Below are 12,474 nucleotides of genomic sequence, written 5' to 3'. Positions count from 1 at the left end.
TATATACCTCTGTTGGTCCTGGAAGAGAAAACATGAATCATGCTTCCAAGAATAGCAGGTAACCTGCCGGGGGATGGATAACTTGTGTTCAAACAGTCTTTGTAGCAAGTGCTAGGACCTAGGTTCCGCTGCCCTATTCTGTGTTGTGTGCTGTGCTTTCCTTGCTAGACTAGATAACACACCTCCTTAACCTTCCTTTCTGAACCAGAAAGAACATCTAGAAAGCCTTTCTAGTCTATGGAAAGTGGAACAGCTTTATAAGAGGAAGGAAAATGCCTTCCACCCTCATAAATTGGTAATTTGCATCTTCTGAAGCAGAGAAAGGAAATGTACCAGTGTCTCCCACATCCTGAGTGGTCTGACCACTAGAATATTGCACAGGAGCAGGAATATCACTGTGTATGTGGGTGGTGTATTTGATTCAGATGGTACAGTAAGGTCCTGTTCAGCTTCTGGAAGATAGAGCTGAGGTATCTGCCTGGATGGAAAGGTTCAAAGGAAGGAGTGTTTTTTGTAAAGCTAAGCCTTAGTAAGGGGTAGAATCTAATGTTTATCCAGGCAAATGTTTCCTCATGGCTAACACAAGCAAATCCCCCTTTCACACGGCCCAGGTTTGCACCCGAGGCACCTAACCCTGCTGGTGGTACCACTGGAGCTTGGGTTTCACTACAAGCCTCAGGAGTTGATGGTGGATTGTGGGGACCTCACTGTCCTCTGTCTGCAGGATCCCCTCTTGATTCTTAACTCTGAAAACATACAGGATGAGTGCCCTGTTAACAACAGTTGCTGATTACACTGGCTGTATTTCCTAGTGGCAGTCAAGCAGTGTTGTATCCAGTTGTTGATTCTAGGTGTTTTTCTAGAGAATCGAGGTGGTTTCTCTCTCCCTGTAAAATATTGCTCCTGTTCCTGATATTTCTTACTTTCTGCATGACCAGACCCAGCTGTTCTGTAAATGGGAGTGAGGGGGGGAAGCTGTGCAATCAGTACCTGCAGCTGTGTCATACCTAAATATGGTGCAAATAGGGACATATTTCTCCACCTACTATCCACATAGTATCTCTACCTATAGATCTCCCCTCATGTTGGTAACTCCAGTGGAGGAGGAGCAGGAATCATTTTCAGTATTGGACTCTGATAGCTGCTAAACATCAGTTGTGAAGTACCTATTTGGTAAGTAGTTTGATTCACTTGAGCTTTCTCTTCCTTTTCCAGGTCAGTGAAGCCCCCATTTTTGTGCCTGGTGTCTGGGGACCTTATTTCTCTGCGATGGTACCTGGACTGTGGTTGAATGAGGGAGGTCAAAGTGCTACAGGCAAGCTGGTAAGTGTTTGGAGAGGCAGACTCCAAGATGCGAGGTCTTCTGTAACTGCTGTCATTCAGGGTAGTTTCACAGTCAATTCAGGCAGATCAGGCCTGAAAAACCTCTGTAAGATTACAGGAAATAACATGCTGCTGAAAGCAATAAACAATTAGTTGATTGTTATCTCTCTCACAAACTGATAGGGGATTATATATGGGGCAGAGCACTAAGGGCATGTCTTTTTATGATGATGGTGGTGATTATTGTGATTACTTTCAGGCAAATAAGCATTCATTCTTTACTTCAGCAGGAGGTTGAGATAGACTTCTAGATAAAGAAAGTTATACCTGTTGTGTTATATAGAACAATTTGCCCATTGATGAGAATAAATGAGAGGTGTATTGTATGGACACAATAGTAATATATTAGTGTGTTATCCTGTCTAGATACTGCATATATTGTCACTTCAGTTCTTTCCTTGGGTACAAAGTGTCTAACTATGTTAGGCTAATTTAATTTATCAATAAAAACTGGACTAGATTATCTAAAAGTGAATTTGCTCAGTCACAGGGAGTCAGTCAGAACTAAACCACTGATTTCAAAAGGAAAGAAAAGCTACATGTATAGAGCAGCATTCAGGCCTGAGTCCAAAACTGTCAGCAGGACGTTAGTGGCTGCTTAACCCTGGAAGCTTCTCAAGCTCCTGGTGTGTCTGCTCAGTCTGCAGGAATACTGCCTGCCCTTGGGGTGAACTGCCAGGGTCCTCTTGAGAAACTCCAGGAGGTGGGCGCAGTCCTGTGGGTATCCCCTGTAAGCTCACCAAACACACAGCTGGGTTGGGTCTTTCACGGATCACTGGTGTAATTGCTCTCTTACTCACACCTAGCACCACCCACCTTTTGAAAAACCTTGTGATCCAGTACATGTCCAGGAAGTAGTAGATTGGGCCATCACTGCATTTATACATTCCATATGGAACAGTCACTGAATGAGAAACAGAAATAATCCTGGACTGGGAAGCCCCGGCACACCCTAAGCACTGTGAATTGGTGTTCCCTCCTGTGCTCTCTCCTTGGCCACGTGAATCTGACATTCCTGTCTACAATGTCAGAGCTTCAGTGGGAGAGTCATCCCTCTTCCTCTCCTGCAGTCTCCACTTCCCATCCCATCTCCAACCCATCCTTAGCTAAATGGTTAAACCACTCTTGCAGCAAGTAGGATGTGTGTGCTTTACATTTTTCAGGTTGAGATGGGGCTAGAACCCAAGTGTCTCGTGTTATAGGTAACCACTACAACCAGGAGTAGAATGAAACCACTGCTTATGACAGCACTACTTGAAAAGGAAAATGGCAAATCTTGTGCACTTCTTTGTAAGAACACGTTTGAGAGGAGAAGTCTCTTTGTGCTTAATCCAAAGCAGGCAGAGACACTTAACAAAGCTCTAGAGAGGATACAGTAAGTCAGCATTTTTTCTTGGCTGACTCAGGGTGATTCCACACTTAAAACATACCGATGAGAGTTAGGACCTTTCAGAAAGGTGATTTTAAAAATCCTTTCCATTCTAGTAGCAGAGAACAAAGGCATTCCTGAGTCATTAAAGAAGTTGCTGGAAAAAAAATGTATGGTCTTGTTAGGACCCATAGCAAGTGAGCTCTGAGTCCTGCTCAGTGTATTAGGGAAGCTTATTAAAACATTCTTACTATATCTCATGTGGTTTTCTTGAGGATGTATGTACAGAAGACATACAGGGAGCTGTAGGGAGAAGCAGAGCATGTGCAATGTGTGGAGGATAGATTGCATTCATTATCTTTGTAAATTTAAAGCTGTCCTTAGGATCCTGCTTTCTCATACTTCAGTTTTTCTGAAAACGATAAAAAAATGACATGTTTTGGGAGTTTTTTCTTTGCTTGATCTTTGCTGAAAGGTGAATTCTAATGAAATTCGAAGAATCTGTTGAACTTGTTAAGTGTAAACCCGATACACTTCCCTTTCCAAATCTCTAATTAATTTTTCTATTGATACAGCTGTGAAAAAAGTCTGTTGGTTTTGGAAAACCGGTTCAGTTGGAATCCAAATGAAGAATTAAGAACACTTGCTTTTAAAAAAGCGGGTTTGTTTGTGTGTAACATGGGCTTTTGCACTGAGTTTTCAAATCTTATCGGAAGAAAGGTACTGCACAACAGCCACAAAGGGTGGCATGTCATCATTACAGACTGTAAAACAAAGAAGAGCAGAAAAGGGGTTCTAGATGCAACCCTCATGTGGCCATGTCTTGAATTAAGGGCATTTAGATACCTCACTTCCTAACTTCTGTAACGTTTTTGTGTGTTTTCATAGCACACGTGTATATATGATACTTATTTATAGATCTAGTTCTGAATTTATGAGCTGCTCCTGTGTTCTAAAGAAGTTACGCAAGAGTGCAAAGCTCAGACCTGAGCACGTTTGACTTGTGTCTTTGATGCCAATCTCAGACCGAATAGGCATGCGTTGTTTTTATTGCTGTGTTCAGATGTTATGCTTCATTATAAGCTTTCCTACACTGCTTAAGGACTAGACTCATGCTGTTAAACTTAAATACCTCATGTGGTTTCCTGCCAATAGGTATTGCCCAATATGCTCAGTGCTCTTGAGTAGCTCTAGTTTAGCCTCCTTAGCTTTTGCTGTCGCTTCTGATGGGGTATTATCAAGAGCCCACAAAACTTGCTGAATTATTGTCTTAAAAGCCCGTGTTATTCTACCTGCTACTTTGTTTTCTGAATAATGGTGGCCACTCTGAAGTGAAAGGACAAGCTGATTTATAAATTTAGTCTAGGACAGAGCCTATATTGATCTTTTTTTATAGCAACAATTGCTTGTCAGGGTATACGTTTTGTTTCCTGCAATGAACATGTGAGCATCTGTCAGGATGACAACACACCCTGCGGTTTATTATAATAGATATAGAAAGATGTAGGGATTTGGGCCAAGAAGATGTTCCTGGTAGAATTCCAATGAGGGTATGCATGCAAGAGAATGGGAGAGGCTGGAGAACATGCTCTCAGGTAGTGTTGGCCAGGAAAAAAGTCATCTTTCAGCTTGCTCTTCCAACTAAGGAGCTGCATGCTTAGCATTCTGCCTATTTTTGGTGTACAGTTGATTGTTTTTCCTTCCTGCTTTTAAGCCAGATCCTGAATCCAGTAATGTCATTGGGAGTTCTGCCATTGGCTTCACTAGGACTTAACACCTCATGAGTAATTTAGAAGCTGTCTTGTCTTTTTAAAGTAATGACACTGCATTACCCTTTTCCGGGACTGAGGCTTGAAGATGTAACCATCCCAAAAATGTTGCTTTGCTCTTTTTCAGATAGATCATGTGGTCCGAGGCCATGTCGCCTTCCCGGAATTACAGGCAAAAGCTGCAGCCAGGTCACTCTTCTTATTCCTTTATCTCATACCTGCCTTACAAATTGATGATACAGTGTATTCCCAGCAGTGCACAACTGCACTGCTGTATGCCTATTCTGAAACAAAGGAATTAACAGGCTGATAATGGGTTGGAAGTATTTACAAAGGCTTGCCAGGAGATTGCTCAAAGATGAAAGTTTGAAACTCCCTTCAGATACTTTTGGCATATCTAAATGGTGATATTAACTTTCTGCTTTTCAACTTTTATATCCAGCCCATTTCTTGATACCATAGCAAGTATGTTCAGCAGACCTTTATGCCTTAGGCTAATGATGTGTCTTAATTTGTGGGTGACCCTGTTAAGCTTCAAGGATGAGATATAGCTTAATTAGGAATATATTATTCAATATTTTGGAACAGACATCTAAAGGAAGGTAGAGCCATTGTATGGAAAACTCCTGCATGGCAGCTCAAATATAACAGAGAAAATCAGGATGAATTTCAGACAAAGCTTGAGATGTAGGAGTGAATTGGAGGTAATTCCAGGATTCCTTGAGCAGGAGGCTCTGCGGTGTGGAATTTAGTTTGGTCTGCTTTAGAAGTGGACGAAGACAGTCCAGACACTTTTGTCAGATCTGGATTTTCTCAAGCTTTTTTGGCTTGGATTCCTTTTAAGATGGTTCATGTCACTCCCAGAGAGATCTTAGCTGAACACTTGGCAGATTGGATGAAAATTTGATTCTCTTTTAATTTCTTCTCCCTCCTTAGACTAAAGAAAAAGCCCAGCAAACTCAGCGGTTTATCTTCAGTTTGTCACTCTGATCTAAAAGGCATGGGTCAGTCCTGATAGATGGATCAAGTGCACGCAGTTATACAGTGATTTTCAGTCCTCCCGGGGGGGGGGGGGGGGGGGGGGGGTGGGGGTGGGGGAATGAAGCTACCTGGTTTCTCTGGATGACCCCTTCCTTCCATTGTAGTGCCCAGTGCCTTATTTGTTTGTTAACAACTTGACCAGGATTCCCAGAAATGTACTGGACTTCATTCAATCTGAAATAAGATTCGTGCTTCCTAGAATTCTCTTTATTGTTCTTTAAAAAAGAAATCAGGAAATAAATACATCTGTGTATGTTTGGACTGAGGATTGATCTGGGGACTTGTTTTGTTTGAGGTTTTTTTCCAAACTTGTGGCATCCAGGCCATTTTTCCAGTGCCCACATATAAAGACAAACAATTAGTTTAGTCTGTAATGCCAGGATAAACCACTTGTTTTGTGTTGGAAAACTGAGTATAGAGTAGCCAGCTTGCCTGTATTAGGTCTAATACTGAACTGACCACAACTCAGTGCAAAAGGCTTGGATTATGTTGGGAATAGAACACTAAGTACAGAATATGGGGAGCAGAACTTCATCTTATCCAAGTGTATGGTGTTATAACTTTGGATTTGAGTCTCCTGTGGTTAGTACAACTGCAAAGGATACAATTGATAAAGAGGTTTCTAATATTTTACAAAAAAGATTATAACATTTTATAAAGTTAATTTGCTCAATGGTATTTTTGTTTTCCAGCTATTACTCTCCTAATGAAATGTTTGGATAGCTGTAAATTTAGTAAGCAAGTTTCTTCTTCATTTCCTTTATTCTCTTTCTTCCTGTTCTTCACTAATAGTGATTAAATTTATAAAGAACTTAATCTGAACACACAAAAATCAGGAACTTCATGATTTAAATGGAATTTTTCTCCATATTTCTTCATGTCTTTCTGTACATGGAGCACAAGCTTCAGCCTCATCACAGGGACTAACAGCAGTAGCTATGCAAGTGAACAGTGTTAGCCCAGCCTTTGGATTATGTATTTACTTACATTAAGTGATGTGCTTAATAAGAACATTGTGTCCTGCTTTGGGGGATTGTTGGTGATGATGATAAATTATTTGCCTGGAAATCTCAGCAGACTATTTCAGAGAATCAGGTTTTATATTTAGTGTATTCTCTGTGTGGGTGGAGGAATTTCTGTCTTCTGTTCAGCCATTGCAAATGGTCATCAAAAGAAAACAGAATGAGAATTCCATGCTTACATGTGCAGCTGTGTATTACCTTTACCTCCCATGCGAGGTGCAACACTGTGAAGAGTTAAGCTGCTTTTGTAGTGACAAAAAGCACATGCATGTCTGGATCGCTAAAGTCTGAGGTCACAAATCCGTGCCTCTTCCTTGCTGCTGCCTGTCACCTACTTCTACCTTCCGAAACCTTACTTTACTTTTTCCCAGGCTCCAATGCTGCTAATAAGTAGGTTTGGGAATGGCAAACTGCCTGCTGAGCAGCTGATCTCAGACTCCACTGAGCAGGCTTCTGGTCCTTTGCCTACACCAGAAGCAAGAGTTTGCAAGCTGTATTTATCACTGTACCAGTAGTTTGTGGTAACTTCTCAGGGCACGAGCAGCTTAGAAAGACTTGCTAGAAATCAGCTCCTGCTGACCACTTGTGTTGAAGACCAGCCTTGTGCAGCCCTGCCAGTGCTATTCCTATGTTCTCTCTTCTGTTCTTTTACTGGAAGTGGAGAGGGTTGAATTACATGTGGATTTTCTGGACAGCTGTAGATTTAGCATTTGGTCTAAGTAATTGGTATACTCTGACCAACAAAACTTGTTTTTTTCCCTTGCAATCCAGTGAGTTGCAGAAATTGCTGTGTGTATAAGGACTTTTGCTCTTCAGTCTATGTATTGTGTAGGTCTGACATCCAGCCAGCACTAAAATGTTGCATCCTGTACAGCCAGGCTGAAGTAGGAAATGAAGAAATAATATGATCATTTCTGCTTTAAACTTTAAATCCTTCTGTTTCTTAGAATCAGTTTTTAATCTTCTGGAGGAAAAAAAGTGTCTGTTTGACAGCAAAGACTATATGCACTTTGGCGCTTTGTGAAGCAAAGGCAGGATTCCCTTTCCTACACTTCTTGATGTCATTTCCCCATCTAAAGAGATGTCTCCTGAATAAAGCATTGAGGTTATAAACATGGTATCAGATCAGCAAGGTATCATAAAGATCTGGGGTCTTTCAAGCAGAATATAACAGTCATATTTGGCTGTTCTCTGTACCTCTAGATGTTTTAAAGCCCTTTTTTAGATTTAGAAATCTACTATTTTTAGATTTGCTTTTTCCTGAAAGATACCTGCCGGCATCACCCAGGATTCCTAAACATTCGGTACCAACCTCTTGCTGCTTTCTGCAGTTATGTCCCAAATAAGAACAAAACCCTGGGCGAACTTGCATTCATCTCTTATTCTCCACTCTCCACATAGTTCCTTTTTAATAGCAATAGCTTGTGCTCAACTCTGCAAGTCAGATCCAGCTGCTACTGATACCTTCTCCTAGGACTGAATAGAAGAAGCTCCAGAGAGCTAATTGTGTAGTATTATGTATAACACACAGTAGAAACTGGAACTGGAGTGTTAGAAGGCTTTTGCCAGTCACTCAGTCCAAACGTAGTGTCCTGAGCCCATATCTATATGTAGAGGGCAGAAAAAAGGTGTGAAAAAAAGTGTAATTCCAAGATTATGTGAGTCTTAAGCCTATTTGGCTGAACTTCAGCATCTTTTGTGCAGCCCTTGTGTTCTGCCAGAGCTGCACGAATGGCTAATCCTCGCAAGGGTAATCAAGCAGGATGGCAATCAGATAGAAGCTGGGATGCCTGGTGGGTCTGTGGTTGAGAGAAGCTCTCCTTTCTTTTCCTCCCTATAGTCAAGGCATGTTTTAGACTGGAAACAAAATGACTTTGTCATTAGCATGCACTGCTTATAGTGCCGTCCTTAGGGATGTAGAAAACAGGGACACTTTTACAACAAGGAGGGAAAAATGGTTGTGACCTACAAAATTATCATAATTCAGGTCCAGGAAGACACATAAAGTACATTTTAAAGTACGTGAATAATGATGTAAATTAGTTATTTTAATGTCTTCCAAGTGTACTTCATTTTGAATGATATCCTCTGATAGCGTACACATGGTAAGGTATAATTGAAAAAACATGCAGCTCAATGCTTGAATGCAAAGTATAAATATACAGCTGCTAGCAGGTCAGAAGTCAAACTAGTAAAGCATATGCCAAATTCCCTTAGGGATCTCATTAGTGCATGATTGAATATACATGTAGAGGCTAAATGAATATCACTGTTTGGGTCTATAGTGGATGAGACAATGACTAATCAATTGTAATTAGGGTTAGATGCTCTTATTGACCCACATGTCTAGAATTAAATGCCCCTCTTGGAGATTTCCAAGGAGTTGAAAAATATATAGGAATCTGTTTATGATAGGAGGAGGGTTTGGAAAAATATTCTGAGCATAATTGCAACATTTTTTAAATGGAATGTCACTGGAGTCACTGCAAGCCAAAGCACTGAAGAATTCACCATTAATCCTAAGATTGCTGTGGGTCCAGGAAAAAGTCTGTTGGACATTGTGGCGTTGGGTGTAGCATCTGTACTTAGATACAATCATATTTAGGCCCATGTTCGGCTCCTCCCTAAAACAGCAGCCACTTGCTTTCTGTCCTCCACCCTTAGTGCTGCATTTTAATCATAACACACACTGAAATACTTATGGTTTAAAAAAGGAAAGCTCTAAGTCCAGTGCTATTGATTAATCAGAGCAATTCCTAAACATTTGCAAAGGAATTTGATTTTCATTTTTCATTTTCATCATTCCATGTCTGGGATCCTCCTGACTCCTCTCTCTCAGCTTTCTTTTTCACAGTGTCACCATCTGTTGAAGACAAGCATCATCAGCCCCCAAAATATCAAACAGCTCTGGCTCATCTAGTGACCTGCAGGAGTCAATGTACAAACTCAGGATCACAAACTGCCATTACCTCCCCTCATCCTGAGAAACCAAGGAATTGGGATAGCCTATTGAAGGGATGTGCAGATAGACATCCCCACCACCCACACTCTGCAGTGCCATGGGCTCCACAAGCCGTTGGTTCTGCCTTTCCCCCTTTTTGTTTTAGATCTGGGGTTTGCCATTCTTTGATGGGGTTTCTGCATTTGATGGTGGTACCAATGCTTTATGTTTGATGAATAACCTCCCCCATTCTTTTCCAACTTGTTTTTTCTTCCAGTGCTCACAGTATATATACATACTTGAACAGTCACCTGGATCTGATTAAGAAATCTTTGCCTGTGGGTTTCCTCACTGTTGATTTACATGTTTGGCCAGATTTCCATGGTAACAGATCTCCCTTAACAGATCTGACACTAAAGGGCATGGTAAGAAACAGCTTGTCTTTGCAAAGGGGTCAATACTGGGGGAAAAAGGGAAAAAAAAGGTTTGGAAGGCGCATTCTCCTCCTTTAGCTATTTAAACTATCCCATAGGATTTGGGTTTCTTGCTGCATTTCTGTTTCAGTAGAAAATTGTCGATCCTTGTAGCTGAGGTATCACTACGGCCACGTTTCTTTTTTAATAATATAAAGAGCGTTGTGTGTGTTTTTGTATCTTTCCTGGGAATCACATTTTAGAGCACTGTTGCTGTTGTTAATTCACCTGCGTACTGCATTTTGCAATGAATTTGTCTATCTGGAAAAGGAGTGAAATATTCTGAGGAGAGATTGCTTGATTTAAACACAAAAATTCAGTAAATGTGCTGTATTAGAGTTGTTGGGGAGTAAAATTTCAACATACACTGAAAAACTCATCTGCTTATTGCAAAAAATGGGCATAGATGCTCTTGTGATGGGAAATACGCAACTGCGGTGGTGCTTCATACATCTTTGTTCAGAGGTAAACCTGATCTGGTTCTGAGTTGTGGTTTTAAACTTGCTGCTTGTGGAACTGAAAGGGATTTAAATATTGTGTTCTGTGCAAAGGCATTTTGAGAGCATTGCGGTGTGGGACAAGAAAGAGCAGCCTTTGGAAGCTCACCAGAGAATCTCTGCTGGGGAGATTTTTAGCCCCTCTTGAGATGTTGGATGTTTCTCTTCACTGAGCTTCATGGTGGTAGATTGGACAGGTTACAGGCCAGGATGTTACTGTGCAGAGCTGTCACAGAAGACTATCATAAGGCTGTAATTTGATGATATTATAATAGCTGGTGATTAATGAAAACATGTACTTCAAAATGGCATATTGTCCTTGAAGTAAACATCTTGAGCTACTCACCAGCACCAAAACCTGCTGTATTTGAGGCTGAGCTAGGAAAAGGGTAGGTGTAAGAACTACAACATGTTTTGAATCGTGAACAAGGGAAACATTAGAAAAAATTGATGGTTCGTATATTTTGGGGTCCTAATAATACCTGTATTACTTTATGAAAGAATTATATGCCGCAGCAGGATCAGAATTCCTTTGGTGTGATGGCTGTATGCAAACAGTGGTAATAGCCACAGTTTTTACTGCCACAGTTATGGCTGCATTCAGATCTTGCCTATGCTGATACAAATCCAGAGTAACCATAGTGCAATATTGATTTATGTCAGAGTAAAGGAGGTTAAGATACAGTCTTTAATTATTAATCGTGTTTCATGTTAGGGTGCTTGGAAGGGAGGGGGAGAAATGCTTTTAAAAAGTTATTTTTATGTAATAGCATTTTCATATTATTACATTAAATACATTCACGAGCAATATCTGAGTCATAACATAAAACTGTCAGAGTTAATCTAGATCTAATCCCATACAATATGCCGTTTGTTCTTTATTTCTTTGCAAGAGCGAGAACAATATATGTGGCTCTTCCCCAGATCAGGAATAACATGTTTAACATAACATTATGTGTACAGCTCACAAAAGTAAGGCTTAGAATTAGCACTTAAAACTTGTTACAACAAGAAACCATAGCAAATAACAGAGTTTTTACCTTGGCTGGATTTGTACATTTTCTTTTTGATCTTTACACAGGTTGTTGGACTAACATTGTCTCAGGGTCTGGATGAACTTGCCCTTATCTACTTGGCCACGATTCAAGCCATTGCTGTAAGCCATTTTAAGTGCATAAAAGAATAAATGAATTGTCTCATGTTCTGTGGCAGACTGATCATTCCCTTCTGCTAACCAGATTTCTAATAATAGATTAATTCACTTAATGGACTTCTTGACGGAGCAAGATGTTATTTACCCACATTGTTGACTGCTCCCAACTGTAGGGTAATGTCCCCTAAAAAGTTTTCTTACGACAATTTTGTAAATGGAGCTTTTGCCTGTACTGCAGATGTGAGGAAAGAGGCTGGTACTGCATGGGGCAGTGTTACCAGCATGGGCTGCTAGAGGGAACCTAAGAGAGTGGGGGAAGAAATACCTTTGGCAACTGTATGAAGGAACTTGTGCTCCCCTAAAATGCCTCAGCTTCAGATTGTTCCCAAATCCATGGTTTTCCCCTGCTTGCCTGTTAGATGAGTCACAACTCTGTACCACAGCGAGTCAGAGTGGGGCTGTGATTCAGTTCATAATGCTACAGATCAAGCAGACCAAATCTCATTGCTCCCTGGTTTTCCTGCTGCAAGGTGGGCACATGTCTCCCGTGCAGTGTTTCCAGCCTGTGGTGTGTTTCTGTAAAGGCAGACAAAGAGGCTGTATGAAACGTCCTGGATGTTTGCTAACATGCAGAGATGGGTAATTTTATTGGAACACTTTTGTTTCTGCCCTAATTTTCTCTCAGACCCAGGATTTCCAGCTCACAAGAAATTCTATTTGGAAGTGAAAACCTGGGTCAAAGAAGTTGTTTTGAAACCTGGCACAGGGTATTTTCAATGGGGCGTGCTATCCCCAGGGATTTGGTGACTGAAATCCACATTTCTTT

The 12,474-nt window shown here is 40.9% G+C and overlaps 1 protein-coding gene across 11 annotated transcripts in view; it reads left to right on the top strand.

The window, feature by feature from the left end:
• Positions 1–12,474, top strand: part of FGGY (FGGY carbohydrate kinase domain containing) — a 329,262-nt gene that overhangs the window by 280,983 nt on the left and 35,805 nt on the right. For 10 of the 11 annotated variants that reach the window (XM_034063471.1, XM_031050943.2, XM_031050942.2 and 7 more), the window contains 4 exons: positions 1,216–1,323; positions 4,649–4,710; positions 9,803–9,950; positions 11,577–11,651. In XM_034063471.1, coding sequence (XP_033919362.1) covers positions 1,216–1,323; positions 4,649–4,710; positions 9,803–9,950; positions 11,577–11,651 — 393 coding nt within the window. The remainder of the gene's footprint in view (positions 1–1,215; positions 1,324–4,648; positions 4,711–9,802; positions 9,951–11,576; positions 11,652–12,474) is intronic. The other variant, XM_031050950.2, reaches the window with a different exon arrangement.

Source organism: Melopsittacus undulatus, chromosome 6 (genome assembly GCF_012275295.1).
Source record: "Melopsittacus undulatus isolate bMelUnd1 chromosome 6, bMelUnd1.mat.Z, whole genome shotgun sequence".
Classification (NCBI taxonomy): domain Eukaryota; kingdom Metazoa; phylum Chordata; class Aves; order Psittaciformes; family Psittaculidae; genus Melopsittacus; species Melopsittacus undulatus.
Note: the sequence above shows the minus strand (reverse complement) of the source record. Positions and strands in the feature narration are given on the sequence as shown.